Raw genomic sequence first — 16,939 nt, 5'->3', positions numbered from 1 at the left:
CAAACTAATGAAAGTCCCCCCCGAGGGAGTTTTAACCTCGGGAGGGTGGGAAGGGAGGGGGGGGGGAGCAGAGAAAGGGTGGAGGTGTGGGGTGGGGGATGTGGGATTGGGGATGCAGGATGGACAGTGAGGGATTCGAGAGGGAGGGGTGGGTGAGGGATGCAGGATGAGGGATGCAGGAATATGGAGTGCAGAGTGATGGATATAGGATGATGGAGGCAGAGCAAGGGATGTGGGATGATGGGTGGATATGGATATCCGTGTTCCCAGGATATGGAACATGAAATGCAGGTTGAGGGATGTGGGAACATGGAGTGCAGGGTGAGGGATGCAGGATGATGGAGGCAGAGCAAGGGACGTGGGATGATGGGTGCAGGGAATGGAACATGGAATGCAGGGTGAGGGATGTGGGAACATGGAGTTCAGGGTGATGGAATGGAGGGTGAGGGATGCAGAATGCAGGATGAGGGATGGGGAATGTGGAATGCAGGACTCCACGTGAGGGAGGTGATGGATGCGGGATATGGATGCAGGATAATGGATGCAGGGTGTGGGATACGGGATGCAGGATAATGGATGCGGGATATGGATGCAGGATAATGGATGTGGGATGTGGGATACGGGATCCAGGATAATGGATGAGGGTGTGGGATGCAGGATAAGGGATGCAGGATTTGGGATCCAGGATAATGGATGCAGGATTTGGGATCCAGGATAATGGATTTGGGGTGTGGGATGCAGGATAAGGGATGCAGGATTTGGGATCCAGGATAAGGGACGGGGGTGCAGGGTGCGGGATGAGCAGGGCCCGCTGTTGCTATGGCGACAGCGATGGGGGAGCACAGGCGGTTCCCGGCCCTTCCTGAGGACTCAGACATGGAGGATTGGGAGTGTTCAGTCCTGAAGGGGATAATGAGGCTTCCACTCACCCAGGGGAACATGTTCCCCCCTCCCCAGCACCCCAAACCTGTGGGTACCCACCCGACTGCTCAGTCAGGGCCCCCTCCCCCGGGGGACCCCCACCCTGTAATGAACCCGGGGTGCTCCGGCTGCTCTCCCGGGGGGTCAGGGCTGGGATATCGGGGGGCTGATGGAGGGGGGGACTGAGCTCTGCCCCCCGCAGTTCCTGGCAGGGCCGGCTGAGCACAGCGGCCGCAGCGGCGCCGAGATCTGCAGCCTGCGGGGAGGGGCCGGGGCCGCACCTGCAGCCACGGGGAGGCGAGACAGCGGGAAAGGGGGGACAGGACTGCGGGAAAGGGGGGCCGGGGCTGCGGGAAAGGGGGGCCGGGGCTGCGGGAAACGGGGGCCGGGGCTGCGGGAAAGGGGGGCCGGGGCTGCGGGAAATGGGGCCGGGGCTGCGGGAAACAGGGCCAAGGCTGCAGCTACATCCCAGCACCGTGCTGGTCACTGTCTCACAGGATCCACTGTCCCCCCACGGGCTGGATCCCCGGCAGGGCCATGGGCTGACCCTGGGGGGATGTGATGGCTCAGGTGTGTCTTCTCTGACCCCCAGAATCTGCCTCTCTCTGCTGAGGGCACCCCAGGACTGGCCGAGGCCACTGGTGTGGCCTGGATCCATCCAGCAATTTCCTGGCAGGGCAGGTGCTGCAGCAAATGAAGCAGCATCTGCACTGCCCAGCACACCCTGCTGTGCTCCACGGTGCCCGGGGCGCTCACTGCCCACAGTGCCCAGAGCACTGCCCACAGTGCCCACTGCCCACAGCACTGCCCACAGCACTGCCCACAGTGCCCACAGCACTGCCCACAGTGCCCACTGCCCACTCTACTGCCCACAGCACTGCCCACAGTGCCCACTGACCACTCTACTGCCCACAGCACTGCCCACAGTGCCCACTGACCACTCTACTGCCCACAGCACTGCCCACAGTGCCCACTGCCCACAGTGCCCACAGTGCCCACAGCACTGCCCACAGTGCCCACTGCCCACAATGCCCACAGCACTGCCCACAGTGCCCACTGCCCACAATGCCCACAGCACTGCCCAGCACCGTGCTCTGCATTGTTCATCACCGCAGTGTCTCACCCATCGGCCAATGCTCACTATGCACGATGCCACCTTGGCCTGGGCAGAGCAGGGCAGGGCCTGGGGAGCCCTGGGGACCCCCCAAGCTCCCTGCACCCCTCCCTCCGGCCCGGCAGCAGCTCTGGGGGCGAGGCTGGGGACAGGCCCCGCAGCCACCGCCAAAGGCACAGCTGAGCCCGGCCGGCTGCGGCTCCGGAGCCCCCGGGGACATTAAACAAACAGCGTGTTGTCACCGAGCCGGGCTGATCGACCCGGCCCCGGGGACCCCCGACCGCAGCAAAGCCCCCCCGGGGAGCACAGCCCCCCCAGCTGGAGCCTGCAGGGACACGGGGACATGGATCCATCACCCGAGCCCTGCACAGCATTGATCCCCGCACTGCACCTGCACACACACACTGAACATCCTGGCCTGGGGATGGATGTGGGGCCCTGGTGGGGGGAACACTGGGGTCCCCAACACCGCCAGCACAGCCCCCCCCACAATGCAGGGCCGCCCTGGCCCTCCCCACACCCGTGGGAATGGAACAGGCCGGGGCCAGCAGCACCTCCCCACCCCCCCGGGGTGACTGGGGACAGCCCTGCCCGGGGACACGGCACCGGGACCCTCGGGGAGCCCCCGGGTGGGGCTGAGAGGGTTTTGGGGACCGGTTTGGGAGGTGGATTTGGGGTGCGGGTTTGTGGGGAGGGTTTGGGGCTCAGCCGCAATCCCGGCCCAGCCGCGCTGGGGGAGCAGCGGGAGGGGAGGAGCGGGGGGGGATCTGCGGGAGCCGAGCTCGCATCGGGGCGGGGGGAGCCGCGGTCACCCCAGGAACGACCCCCCGCCTCGCCCGCAGGATGGGGATGGGATGGGATGGGATGGGATGGGATGGGGATGGGGATGGGGAAGGGGATGGGGATGAAGGTGAGAATGGGGACGGGGGGGCTGATCTCTCTCCCCCCCCTCCCGCGGGCTCCCCGCCGAGCCCCGGCATTGTCCGGCCTTTGTCCCCGCAGGATGCGGGGGATAAACGCTGCCCGACCCTCCCCATTCGAGCTGAACCCCCTGATCCGCCCTGAACCCTCCTGTCCCCGATATCCCCCCGAGATCCCCCCGATATCCTCCCGATCCCGCGGGACGGAGCCGCGCCCGCCGCACCCGGGGCCGGGGGATCCCCACCGCGGGGAGGGGGCGCAGATCGGCCCCCCCGGCTCATCCAACCCCCCGCAAACCGACACCGCACCCCGATCCCCCCCCGGCCCCGCCGCGGAGCCTCCCCCGATTCCCCCATCCCCGGGGGCTGCAGCGGCCGGAGCCGGGGGACCCCCGGGGGGATATCGGGGGGATATCGGGGGGCTCCGGGGCAGGTGCGGCCGTACCTCATCCCCGGCGGTGCGGAGCGGTGCGGGGCGGCGCGGGGCGGTGCGGAGCTGGGCGAGGCTCCGGCGCGGCCCCGAGCAGCCGCATCCCGCCCCCGCCCCCCCGCTCCCGCTCGGGATTTTCCAGCGCCGCCGCCGCCGTTAGAGGGCGGCACCGGGGGCTCCCCGCGGCCCCCCTGCTCTCCCCGGGACTGCGCCGGGCGGGGGGAGACGGGACCCCCGGGGAGGGCTCCGGTGCCCTCCCTCCGCCTCTTTTCCGGCCGCCGCAAAAGCGCCGGGATCTGCCCCGTTCCCACGACCCGGAACGCACCTGCCGCTCCCCACCGGACCGGTCCCTCCCGACCCCTACAGACCGGTCCCTGCAGACCGAACCGGCTCTCCAGACCGAACGGGCCCTTCCAGACCGAACCGGCCCCTCCCGACCGAACCCGTCCCCCGTGAGCCGCCCGGTGCCATCCCCACGTCCTTGGGGACCCACCCAAGGTGCGGCAGCACCGGCTGAGCCCCGGTGTCCCCCCGGGATGAGCGGGACCCTCACCAGGACCCCTCTGCAGCCCATCCCTGCCGGGACCGTGGCTTCTGCCGGGTGCTCGGGGCAGTGTCACCCGCCGAGGTCACTGTCACCCGCCGAGGTCACTGTCACCACCCACCTCCCAGCTGGGGCATCCTGGCTCTCCGGGCAGCGTCCCCCGGGGCTGAGAGTCCCCACACGGCCCCGGCTGGACAGTGACCCCGGCTGGACAGTGACCCTGGCAGGACAGTGACCCCAGCTGGACACTCATCCCGGCTGGACAGTGGCCCCGGCCCCTTCTCCCACCTCCACCAGTGGTGTGGGAGGACTCTCAAGGTCACATTGCTTGAACAAAAAGGGACCTGAAGCCAGGGGACCTCCCCTAAAGGACAAATGGCCCCGGCACAACCAGCCACGGGAATGGGATGTGGAGGGTGCGAGACTGAAAGAGCTGGAGCTGGGCCCTGAGGGAACCCTGAGGAATCCCCAAGGGACCCCAAAGGGACCCCAGGCAGCAGCAGGGGCAAGCCAGGCCCACCCTGGGGACAAATGGTCCCTCTCCACCAATGGCTTCACGACAGGACTTGGTGCTGGTGATGGACATTGGGTTCATTTGTCTCAGTTCAGGGACAAACTGGATCATCCACCCGGGCTCAACTCATCTTCCTTCCTATCATCAGCCTCATCCCTGAGAGCCTCCCCCAAAAACACATCCCTCCCCCCCAGCCTCGGCTGTAAACCCCCAGTTCACCCCCACCCAATGTCACTCTGTGATCCCTGTCACCACAATCCTTTGGGTTCCCAAAGTAAGGATGACAAAATAATGTTTTGGGGTTTTGACATCCTGTGATGGGTCTTGGGAGCTTCTCCTGGGACTCAGGCTGGGTGAGCCCTGGGAACCCCCCCGCCTTCCCCCAATTCCACATTCCCAGTGTTTATATTAACAAATAAAGTTAAATACATAGAAATGCTGTAAAAATTAAAGTCCCATTCCCCACTTCCCAGCCAACAGCAAGGAATTTCATTCATTTACTAAACCCACATGAAGATGATTTGTTTGCTGCAGGTGACCACAGCACGCAGTGCCAAAAACCCTGGGGACACTCGGGAAAACATCCAATGAGGGTGGAGTGCTGAGTTTAACACAACCCAGCCCCGACTCGGGGAATGGAGAGGCAGGAGACAGAGGGATCCAGGTGGAATTTCTTTATTTACACTGGACAAGGCGTTACTTGAGCGGGATGAAGCGGGAGGAGTGGGTGGCCCCGATGCCGGGCCGGCCGTGCTTCACCGGCTTGTAGGTGATGGAGAACTCGCCCAGGTAGTGGCCGATCATCTCGGGCTGCAGGGGAGAGAGAGATCCGTGCTGGGGACAGGGGGGCAGGGACAGCCCCCTCCTGTTCCTGTCCCTGTTCCCATCCCCATCTCGGGGCTGGCAGGAGCCCGGCACAGCTGGGTTATTCCAGCTGGGCTCCTCCCGTGGGGCCCCGATGTGGAGCCAGAGGGGTTCCCCCAGCTCTGCCCCTCCTGGGAACCACAGGGACATTTGTGTCCTCTCAGGTGGGATTTAATGCCAGATAGGAGTGAGAAATGGCATTTAATCCCACTGGTGAGATCAAGTGACACCACCCCGTGGGTAATTCCACTCCTGGGAAAGCTCAGGGATCTGTTTCATCCTGAAGGGTGCCAGCAGGGGCTGAGCACATGGATCACTCCACAGCTATGTCAGTGCTTCAGAGCCACAATGAGACCCCTCTGGGAGCTGCCCCTTCCTGGGATGACACCTCCAGGTGTCCCTCTGAGCCAGCCCTGCTCCAAGGAGGAGCCTGAAGCCCCCAGGATGACACATATAGGTGTCCCTCCAGGCTACCCCTGCTCCAAGGAGCATCCTGAAGCTCCCAAGGTGACACCTCCAAGTGTCGCTCTGAGCCAGCCCTGCCCCAAGGAGGAGCCTGAACCGCCCAGGATGACACCTAGGTGTCCCTCCAGGCTAGCCCTGCTCCAAAGTGCATCATGGAGCTCCCAGGGTGACACCTCCAGGTGCCCCTCTGAGCCAACCCCACTCCAAGGAGCAGCCTGGACCCCTCCCAGACAGAGGGGACAAGTAGAATTTACAAAGAGAGTTAGAAGCAACTCCAGACACTGAGCCCAGTGCGAGAGCCACCTGCCAGGCCCCAGCTCACCTTGATCTCCACCTGGTTGAAGGTCTTGCCGTTGTAGACGCCCACCATGCTGCCCACCATCTCGGGCAGGATGATCATGTCCCTCAGGTGTGTCTTCACCACCTCGGGCTTCTCCATGGGCGGCGCCTCCTTCTTGGCCTTGCGCAGGCGCTTGAGCAGCGAGTGCTGCTTGCGGCGCAGGCCGCGGTTCAGGCGGCGCCGCTGCCGCGCGCTGTACAGCTGCATCAGCTGCTCGCTGCCAGGGGGGGACAGGGAAGGGTCAGGGGTGGCTCAGGGACCCCAAACAGCCTGGGGACAACCCAGGGACCCCAGACCCGGCCTGGGGACAACCCAGGGACCCCAAACACAGCCTGGGGGACAACCCAGGGACCGCAGACCCAGCCTGGGCAGAGCCCAGAGCCACAGTAACCCAAACAGAGTCTAGGGTACAGCCCTAGGTGATTCCCAGGGATCCCAAACTGAGCCTGGGGTATGGCCCAAGGACACCCCCACAGGGACCCCAGACCCGGCCTGGGGAACAGCCTGGGTGGAGCCCAGATAGCCCACAGCCACAGAATTACCCAGACAGAGCCTGGGGTATCACCCCAGGAGACCCTCAGGGATCCCAAACTGAGTCTGAGGTGTGGCCCGAGGTCACCCCCATAGGGACCCCAACTCAACCTGGGGAGAGCCCAGAGACCCCACAAAATTACCCAGACACAGCCTGGGGTACAAGCCCCAGGAGATCCCCAGAGATTTTGAACTGAGCCTGGGGAACAACCCAGGGACACCCCCACAGACAGAGAATTACCCAGACAGAGCCCCAGGAGACCCCCAGGGACCTCAAACCCTGCCTGGGGAACAACCCAGAGACAACCCAGGGACCCCAAACCCAGCCTGGTGTACAGCCTGGACAGAGCCCAGAGAGCCCACAGCCACAGTTACCCAGACAGAACAGGGGATACAGCCCTCAGGAGACCCCCCAGGGATCCTGAACTGAGCCTGGGGAACAGCCCAGGGACAACTCCCAGAGTTACCCAACTAAGCCTGGGGTACAGCCTTATGAGACCCCTCAGAGGCCCCAGACTGAGCCTCAGGGCCTCATCCCCAGTGGCATTACCTGGACTGAGCCTGGGGACATCCCCAGGGACACCAGACACAGCCTGGGGTACAGACAGGCTCAGGGTCCCCAAATCGAGCCTGGGGTGGTCCCACAGGCACCCCCCAATAACAGTGTTATCCAGAGCAGGCCCAGGGAACCCCCCAGCCACAGAGTTACCCGGACAAAGCCTGGGGTACAGCCCCAGGAGACCCCCAGGGCCCCACACCCAGAGTTATCTGAGCCTGGGGACACCCCAGGGACCCCAAACTGAGCCTGGAGAGACCCCCAGAGACCACATAGCCAGAATTACCCAAGCTAAGGCCCAGGGAGACCCCCGAGGGTGGAGGTGAGCCAGGGGTAGAGCCTGAGGAGACCTCGAGGATCCCAAACTGAGCCTGGGGTGCGGCCCAGGGGAGATCCCAAAGCCACTGTGGTACCCAGACTGAGGCTGAGGCACAGTCTAGGCAGAACCCCAGGGACCCCAAAATACCAGTGTTACCCCAACTGAACCCGTAGCGCGGCCCCGAGGAGCGCCAGGGACCCCACACCCACAGCATCATCCAAACCGAGCCCGGAGCGGCGCCTCGGGACCCCACACTGACGGTGTCACCCACTGAGGGACTTTGAACAGCCCAAAACAGCAGCCACTGAGCACCCAAACCCGCCGTTATTGCCGCTGTTTGAACACAACCCGAGTACGGGGCAGAAGCAGCTCCCCGACCCCCAAACCCCAGCCCGGGGGCTCCCCAACCCTTACTAGGACATGTCGAGCAGCTGGTCCAGGTCCACCCCGCGGTAGGTGAATTTACGGAAGGTTCGCTTCTTCTTCTGCTCCACCTCCGCCTGCAGCGGGACAGGGGGTCAGGCCCGGGGGATCGGGGGACTCAAGGCCGGCCGGCCCCGCGTTCCCCGCCCCGCACACGGAAAGGCCGCGGCCCCACCGAGCCCCGCGGGGCGCCCAGGCCGCTCCCTCCCCTCAGCCCCGTTCCCGCCGCGCTGGGCCCCGGCCGGCCGGGGGAAGCCCATTCCCCGTCCCCCAGGGAAGCCCCGAGCTCCGGGCAGCGCCGCCGCGGTGGGTAAGGCCCGGATGGGGCGCGGATGGCGGCGGATGGGGCCCGATGGCGCCGGCGGGGCCTCCCCCGCACCCACCATCTTGAACGGGGCTGCTCGGAAAGGCCGGGCCCGCGCCGGAAGCGCCGGATCTCGCGAGAGCAGCGCGCTCTCAGCGCTTCCGCCCTCACTGCCCTTAAAGGGGCCGCGCCCGCAGCGCGGGGACACTGAGGGGACACTCCGGGGACACTGAGGGGACACCCGTCAGGGACGGAGCCTCCTCTTCCCCCCTGAACCTGCCCCTGGTGATCCAGGGAAATCTCAGGTTCCAAGGAAACCGCTCCTCCCCGCTGGCCCAGCAGTGCAGCCCAGCAGGGACAGGTCACAGTCCCCTCAGTGGAGCCCAGCAGGGACAGGTCACAGTCCCCCGGCCGGCAGCACAGCCTGGAGCTGGCGGTCACTCCGGGCCAGCTCTGAGCCTCCCGCATATTTTTTAGAAGCCACCTTGGTCTTTGCCCCGTGGACCTTCACCTTGCCGCGGGAGGCAGCAGCTCAGAGGGGAGGACACGGCAGAGCAGAACCGGCCCAGCTCGGTCTGCTCTGGGCCCCGGTAGGAGGCTCCAGATTTAACGGCCCACACGGGCCTGGCAGAGCTGGTTCTGTGCAGACGGGATCCAAATCCAAACGCTTTTATCCCAGAAGAGGGTAAAAATGTTGGGTGTCCGCTGTTCCCGAGGCTCCAGGGCGGTGCTGTGCCATTTCCATAGTGTTTCACACTCCTGAGCTGCTCCCAGCAGTGACACCTGCACAAACACTGGAGCAGCTCCTGTTCCAGCAGGGACTTTGAGCTCAGGGATGTAACAGAGCGAGGAGCAGAGCAATGATTGGAGCCCAAAGGATTCACAGCGAGAGGAACCAGATCCACACAAAATACAAAACCCCCTCTGAACTGATCAGGAGCGACCCAGCGATCTCCACAGCACAGACATGTCCCAACACATCCCAAATCCCGCCTCATTAACAGTGATTAATTACACCAGACAGGGCTAATGAGCACAGACATAGCCCTGTGAGGATCCATGGGCAGGATTTGGGGCTGCCCTTGAACCAAGGGACAATTTTACCTCAGAGAGATCCTTCCCCACAGCTCAGCCCCACATTTGAGCCAAACCCCGGGCTGATATTCCAGAAGACACGAGGCAAAGTTACAGACACTGATATCCACTGAAGATGCTGATAAATCCATAAACTACCCAGTTTCCTGCTGTGCCTTGAGGTGAAGGGGAAAGAGGAAGATCTGTGTCACTGCCCCCATCATGTGTGACCCAAGACAGGGCCAGGCCAAGGGGTTTAGGAGCCCCTCACCAAGAATGTTCCAATTCAGGTTGGAGCCCTTCACCAGCTCAGATCTGATCCACATCAGAGCCCTTCACATCAAATCAGACCCAGGCCAGAGCAAAGCCCTTGACCAGGATGGAGCCAATCCAGGCTGGAGAACCCTTTACCTTGTTGGATCCACTGCAAGTCTAAGCCCTTCACCACATGAGGTTGGATCTAAAGCCCTTCCCTGGGATGGATCTAATTCAGGTGGGAGCCCTTTGCCAGGAGGGATCCAATCCAGGCTGGAGGATTGTGGAACTTTACCTGGTTGGACCCAATCCCAGTCCAAGCCCTTCACCACATCAGGTTGGATCAAAACTCTTCCAACAGGCTGGATCTGATCGAGGTTGGATAATGCTTCCCCAGGTCAGATCCCATCCAGGAGTGGCTTCCTGGCACTGCCACCCAGTGGGGAAGGCACAGCTGGTGACACCACACAGACCCAGCAAAGCTGCCCCCGAGGCCTCCCAAGGCACTTCTCCAGAAAACCCACACTCACAAAATAAAAAAAAAAAAAAAAAAAAAATAAACCAAACAGAAAAATGGAGACAGGCTGGTGTTTCTAATCCAAAGGTTCTTGTCTTTATTCAAACCAGGGCTCAGCACTGCTCAGTGCCAAACGCACCAAAACCTTTTTTTGCCTGAGGGAAAACCACAATCTCGCCGAGGCCTCCGGAGCCCCGAGAGGGAAGCGCAGAGCCCGGAGCTCCCCCGGGGCCTCTGTGCATCCACAGCTCCTGCCCTGGCCCAGCTCTGCCCCCCCAGAACAAACAGCAAAATACACTCAGCAGGTTTTCTGTCAACTCCCAGAGTTTCGGAACCCTCCGTCCCAGCGCTGCCGTGGGGAGGGAGGGAGGGAGGGGCTGCAGCTCTTCCCCTCCCACCCGCCTCCGACAGCGCTCACGGAAACCCTGTTTTTAAATTAAAAAATAAGCCAGCATACATAGTAGAAAATTTCTCTTAAAAATTTCACAATCTGTAAATGTATATATTTTTTTTTTCTTTTAAACATAAAAGTTTACAATATACGGTAAAACAAAGGCTCAGGAAAAATAATTTCAAAAAAAAGAAACCTGAAGTTTTGAATTAAAGCTGAAGACATTTTTAAAACCCTGTAATTTGAACCAGTGACATTTTCTTTATTTGTGCTGATGGGTTAGAGAAAGGAAAATCTTTAAAAACTGCAGTCCAAACACCCACAGCTCTGCCTTCAGAAGCCATCTGCCCCCACCCCCCCCACCCCCCCGCCACGAAAAAAAAAAAATTGTTGTTAGGTTTTTTTTTTCTTCCATCAAGTAATGTGATTGTCACAAGTTCAGAAGTCTGGGATCCCGGGGTTCAGCTGGGCCCAGGGCTCCCTGTGGACAGCACTCCCTGATTGCCAGCCCAGGCTAGCGCCGGTAGGGATGGAATCCTTGCACGTTGTGGTTCTGTCCCCGGCCGAAGCCGCTGCCGCCGGCCGGGGGGCCGCTGGAGGGCGGCACCGAGGGGCCTCCGTAGGGAGGGGGCTGCTGGCTGGGGTCAGAGAAGCCTTGTCCAAACCCACTCAAGTCTTGTCCATACCCTGGGGAGAAGGGAAAGGCACAGGGTGAGCTCACAGGAGCGGTCATGGGTGTGAATCCCACAGCTGACAATGCTCCCTCCCAAAGCAACAACACTGTTTCCTCCTGGAACACCTCGAGGAGCAGCAGCTCTGGGGTCCTGCAGGGATTTTCCTTCCTCACAGAGGAAATGGGCAAAAAGCAGAAGGGAACAGGTGTGCAGGAAGGGGGAGCTGTGTCTGGGGTAATCCCAGCCAGGCTGGCAGTTCAACCATCTGCTCACGGCTCTGGGGTGAGCTTGGGAGCAGTTTGATTTTGGGTTGGGTTTTTTATTGGCTAGAACCTGTCAGATACAGCACACATGAGAGATGGAGATCCTCCTAGATTGAGGGTGGAGTTATCAGATTTTGGCTTTGCACACTCAGCTCCATCACCTGCACACTCAAAAATCTTCCTGGACTGAACAGACAATCCTAAAATTCCCTTTCAAAACACACATAAATACTGGGACCTGCACCACAGACCACTCTGGAGTGAGCAGAATTTAGGGACAGGGGAGAAAAAACAGGGGTCTTCTTTCCAAGAGATAAGACTGGCTGGAATTCCTGCTACCAACACAAAATTTACAGCTAGATGTAAATTAAGACGACTGAGGAATTGAGAAATTTAATTCAAATTCTCATAATTAAATATGACTCTTAATCCTGGCATCAGTGCCAGCCCCTGCTCTGAAAGATGCTATTAAGGCTCCTAATTACCAAGAGCATTTCTGCAGTGCTGCCTCTCTCTGTGCAGGCTTAGAGCAGGTTTAACTCTCTTAATCCCAAACAAAGTCTCTTAGCACGTCCTTCAGCAGTTCAATTTCAAGCTCTGCCTGTCCCTCAGGACTTGCTGGCACTAATGAGCACTAAAACACAGCGAGCTCAGGCTCTGGGAGCTCCAAATGCTCCTCCTGGCATTTGTTCAGACACAGATAAGCAGGCGCCCTAAACTACAAGGGGATTGTTTGCCAAGGGGTGAGGCTGGGAGGGGAAAAACACAGCCCTGAGTTGCTCTCCCTGCACACAACCCACAGCTCAGCACAGGGCTCAGGTTGTTTATGATGAAGGAAAGCCACAGCACACACCAGCACAGCCACTCAGGACTCTCTGCCTTCCCTGAGTCTGCTCCCCTGGGCTGTGCCAATTGTGTGGTTTGAGTGTTTTTGGCTCCAAACCTGAGCCTGGATCAATCACCAGGATTTTTCCTGGCCAGGCTGTGGGGGTGAGCAGAGCCAGGCACAGCTCACTGTGGGGTTTCACCCAGCTCAAAGAGCTGCCCTGACACAAAACCCCAACATCTGAGCCCCATCCCTGCCTCTCCCCCTCTCCAACAGCCCCGGCAAGGAACACCAGGGAATTTTCCTGAGGCTGCTCCTCCCTGCTCAGCCTGACATTGGGAGGGCAGACAAAGCTCTGGGGTGTGGCCTGAAGGGTCTGCAGCAGACAAACCCATCCTGGTGAGAGCTGAGGGGACTGCAAGGACAAGCCTCAAGAGTGCCCTGCACCGAGGTAATGAGTTTTTAATTATTTTAAATTAATGTAATTAATTAATTTGATTTTGCAAGGGGAGTGTTAGTGCTGACACTCCTCCTGGGGGCACACACTGAAGGATTTAGGACACTGCCCAGCATAAACCTCACAGTGCCTTACACTCACTAGGGAACTCTGTGGCTCTTTAAAGCCCACAAGCTTTACACATTTATGTAAATATATGCAAATCAGGGACACTTCCAGAGATGGGGCAGCCACAGCTTCTCTGGGAAACCTGTGCCAGGGTCTCACCACCCTCAGAGTGAAATTTTTCCTAATATCCAGTCTAAACCCATTCTTTTCCAGATCAAAGCCATTCCCCTTGGTCTGTCATTACAGCTCCAGATGAAGAATCTTTCTCCATCAAATCCTTCCTGAACTTCCAACACCTCACAAACTCTGGCTCCTCTCTGACTAACTGGCTGTGCAGGGATTTGTGCTTTATTTAGAAGGGTCCAACCCACTCCAAAAAGAGTCTGCAAAGAGCCAAATTCTGGCAGAACAAGAAAAACTTCCTCGATTCATGAGGGTAAAACTATCCATGAAATCAACTGTGTTTGTAAGAAAGAGATGAAAAAACATTTTGAACTCATGAACATGAGAACATGCTGCTCCATAAACACATCTCAAAGCCTCATCTTCCTTCAGAGGCTGCTTTATATTGCTGGAACTTTAAATATGTATTTAAATAAATTTTGTGAGGTTTTCATCTCATAGCAGGAACTTGAGGCAGCACTACCACACGGAGAACGTGTTCCAGCAGAGAACAGCCTGAATCCATGGGGCTGCTGCATGAAAAATTCCCTTCAGAAGTAAAAACTGACCAATTACAATCCCTTAAAAACATTAGTACAGAGCTGTTTGCAGAGATCTCTGCAGAGGTATTTGGAGAGCACTGTTGAAAAACAGGGCTGAGAAGAGCAAGATGAGAATGAGAATTCCCTCTGAGCTCCCTCAGGGAGCAGCAGCAGCAATTTTACTCTGGAGCACAGGCACTCGTTGAGCAATTTTAAAAAGGATTTGTTTTTTTGTAGCATTGCCTGCCTGGTTTAAAACTTGTTAGTTCAGTGCCTTCCACCTCAAAGTTATCTACAGAGCACCACAAAGCTTTGCAGAGAGCTGCACCTTGGGAGAAACGGGGAAGGGATGGAAAAAGGCACCAGTTTGGATCCTTACACATGCACTGCCTGTCTCTCTGTGCTGCTTTTACTCTTCAAGTCTGTTCTCCAAGGTCTGGAGAGACAAAAAAAGTTCTCTACAAGCTCTGTGAAGCTCGTGGAGTGGAAAGTTTTAGCTACAGGTTTGGGGAGAGTGGAAACCAGAAATTCATCCTGGCAGTGCACAAATCCCTGAAGGTTATTTTACAGCACAAAAGCAACACTTTAGAGCTAAGAAAATTCCCTCTGGCTAGAATATTGCATGATTTAAGGATGGCTTGAGCTGGTGGGAGCATTCCCATCCCTGAGAAATGCCTGCAGCAAAGTGTGTCCAACACTGTGTCCCCAGGACTGAAGAGGAAGGGGAAGAATTGCAGCAGTTACTCACCAAACTGACTATAAGGGAATTCTGGCTGAGCAGTCGGGGGTTTGCTCATGTCCTGAGTTGCTTGAGATGGTGGTGGTGGTGGAGGAAAAGCGAGTGGTGCTGCCCCCGGAGTGGCAGGTGGAGGGGGGACTCCAGGTGGGGCAAACTGGTCAGGTGGAGGAGGTGGAGCACCATAACCAAAACCTGCAAGGACAAACAGGTGAATGTCAACGTCCTGCTTGGCTTTAGAGATAATGCAATTTAAACCCAACATTTCTAAAGCTATTAAACCCCAAGTTTGTGACCAGAGATTCACCTCAACACCTCGGTCACCCCAGGGCTCAGAGATGTCAGCAGCTCACCTTGCACAGGTGGGAGAAATGTCCCCCCCACAGGCACAGGCTGCAGCAGCCAGCACAGAGAAAGGGATAAAGCACAACTGGGGACCAAACTCTGTGCTCACAGACATGAGAAATGAGGAGGAAGCTGTAATATCCAAGATTTTCCTAAAATATCTCAACATAACTGGATGCTATTTTCCACCTTCTTTAAAGCAGGTTTGCAACAGACTTTTGAAAAGGTAGCCTGAGAGGTAGGTGCTAAAATCCTATTTGTATTTCCAGCCCCAGTTATGACCTTAATTCTTTAAGCTCCTCCAAAAAACCCTGCCTGTGTTTGGCCCAGGTCACCAGCAGTGAGCTCTAAGTTTTCTCTCAGATATCCTAACAAAGGTGCACAATATATCTAAATTTATTTACCCACACAGATTTAAACTAGAGAACAGAAATGATTACTGCATCCAAGAATAAAATAATCCAAGGAAAAAAAATAATGCTATAGTTAATTATAGCTCAGAATATATAATCTGGGAGAAATAATTAAGGACAGGGGGAAATCCAAGTGCAGCAAATGATGATTTTGGAGCTGGATGTGCTGGGGGTCACTTACTGAATGGTGGAGGGGTGCCATAGCCCTGTGGAAACCCCTGTGGAGGCGGGAATCCCCCGGGAGGTGTGGAGACTATGTATGAGGTAAATGGTGGTGGTGGGGGAGGAGCTCCTCTGCCCGGAGGAGGGGGTCCATATCCACCTGCAAAAGGAAGAGAAACCCAGAAAATGAAGCAGATGAGCAGCAAGGAGCTGCTGCTGGAGTCAGCTTCCTCTAGATGGGGTAAGGCTGTTGGGTGGATTTCAAGCGCAGGTTCAGCCTTCTATGAATCCTCACTTTGGGAAATATTTGTCCTCCAAGTATCCCCACTGTAAATAATTGCAGTTTAGCATGTAATCCCTTGGTAACAAATTAATGTGGCTGGAACAGCAGGATGTGTGTCAGCTCCCATTACTGAGCTGCTAAGAATCCACTGTCTTCCCCTTCGTTCCTCCAGGACAAATTCAATCAAGCTTTTAAATGTAGGTTAAATCCTACAGAAATCCACAAATCACTGTGAATGCTCAAAGAAGCTGTGCCCGTGCTCGGAAGGATTTTTTCCTTTCAGAATTGGTCCCATATAATGTACTTACCAATTGCCTGTCCAGCTGGCACCCACATCCCTACAAACAGAACAAAAAAAGAGCCTTAGACATCAGTGGAGCTGCACAGTCAGGAGCAGGGATGATGCAAGAGGAAGGATCTGGCTCTGGGATAGACTGGGTATCCTCCCCGTGTCCCTCACAGAGCTATTTTTATGGCCCAAACAACATTGTGGGACTATTTCTGAATGTGCAAATCTGGAAAGACTCTGAATCATTCAGCAAATGACACTCAGGAAAGACAGCAGTTCTCAAACCCAAATCAGATGGAGCATTTGAGAGCTGCCACATACTAAATGCAAGAAACTCCAGTACTTCAGAGAACCCCGGAGAATCCCAGCAGACTACAAATCCAAAGGATTCTTAATTTACTACCAGGTTTATCCGAGTTATTTCTGCAGTTTTTGAAGCATAAAAAAAGCCTTTCCCATCCCTTGTGCAGTGCTGAGATTGAAGGATAAATCTCCTGTCTGTGTTTGACATTAATCTTTCCAGGAGATCAGATATCATTTTCCCTACTAATCACTGCATGGAAAATAATGGGAGTTTCTCAGTTTGCAGATTAGCACATCTGTGCACGATGTCAACCCTCAGCTGCAGCTTTCAAGTTAATCAGCACCGTGGGGAAAGGAGCAATCCCTGTGCTGCACTTCCTCCATCGGAGCAGGGATGGAGCAGCCACGCTCCCTGCAGCCCCCCAGGTGAACATTTCTCATCTCTCAGAGCAAGGCAAGTCACAGCAACTCAATTATCCCTCTGCATTTCTCCACAAGTTATCAAAATTGTCTTTGGATGAACTCAGCGTGTTTATCCTGCCTCTGGAATCTCAGGGGGGTTGCAGCCATCAAACCCAGGCTGCTCCTGAGCCCTGCAGGGCTCCTGGTGTGCACTAAGTGCTCCCTGCACCAGAGCTGCCTGGTGCTCTCCTAAGCTACATTAAGCAATAAAATTCAAAGGCAAGGCCATCCATTTTCCCTTCATCCCTTTTCAGATTTTCCTGATAACTTTCTTTGAAACTGCCTCATCCTTGAAAAAGCCATATTTCAACCAGATTTGTCATTGGGGTGTTGTCAGAACTCACTGCACAGCTGGAGTCACAACTGGAGCCTTCCCAACCCGTTCTGTGAGTTCCCTCAACCTATGGGGAATTCCATGTGGGGAGAGACAGC

General features: G+C 57.2%; 2 protein-coding genes across 4 annotated transcripts in view; both read right to left on the bottom strand.

Moving 5' to 3' along the window:
• Positions 1–5,102: 5,102 nt before the first annotated feature.
• On the bottom strand, positions 5,103–8,374 carry RPS15 (ribosomal protein S15). The gene is made up of 4 exons (XM_083880173.1): positions 8,325–8,374; positions 7,933–8,018; positions 6,095–6,329; positions 5,103–5,253 (listed from the first exon to the last, which is right to left on the bottom strand). Exons 1-4 carry the CDS (start codon positions 8,325–8,327, stop codon positions 5,140–5,142), a joined length of 438 nt encoding a protein of 145 aa, XP_083736299.1. The 5' UTR covers positions 8,328–8,374; the 3' UTR covers positions 5,103–5,139.
• Positions 8,375–10,164: 1,790 nt separating this feature from the next.
• DAZAP1 (DAZ associated protein 1) overlaps positions 10,165–16,939 on the bottom strand; it is a 24,587-nt gene continuing 17,812 nt past the window's right edge. For all 3 annotated transcript variants that reach the window (XM_083879785.1, XM_083879784.1, XM_083879786.1), the window contains 4 exons: positions 15,762–15,791; positions 15,190–15,330; positions 14,263–14,445; positions 10,165–11,169 (listed from right to left, as the gene is read on the bottom strand). In XM_083879785.1, coding sequence (XP_083735911.1) covers positions 10,997–11,169; positions 14,263–14,445; positions 15,190–15,330; positions 15,762–15,791 — 527 coding nt within the window. In that variant the 3' untranslated portion in view covers positions 10,165–10,996. The remainder of the gene's footprint in view (positions 11,170–14,262; positions 14,446–15,189; positions 15,331–15,761; positions 15,792–16,939) is intronic.

The sequence above is a fragment of the Zosterops lateralis genome (genome assembly GCF_965231275.1).
Source record: "Zosterops lateralis genome assembly, chromosome: 29".
NCBI classification, from domain to species: Eukaryota; Metazoa; Chordata; class Aves; order Passeriformes; family Zosteropidae; genus Zosterops; species Zosterops lateralis.
This window is presented reverse-complemented; position numbering and strand designations above follow the sequence as displayed.

What these genes read in the sequence shown, in the direction of transcription:
- RPS15 (XM_083880173.1), bottom strand. An exon ending in CAGCTGCTCGACATGTCCTA is followed by an intron (nt 6,330 to 7,932) that starts GTAAGGGTTGGG and finishes CCCCCCTGGCAG; the next exon opens with CGAGCAGCTGATGCAGCTGT. An exon ending in TCAACCAGGTGGAGATCAAG is followed by an intron (nt 5,254 to 6,094) that starts GTGAGCTGGGGC and finishes TCTCCCCTGCAG; the next exon opens with CCCGAGATGATCGGCCACTA.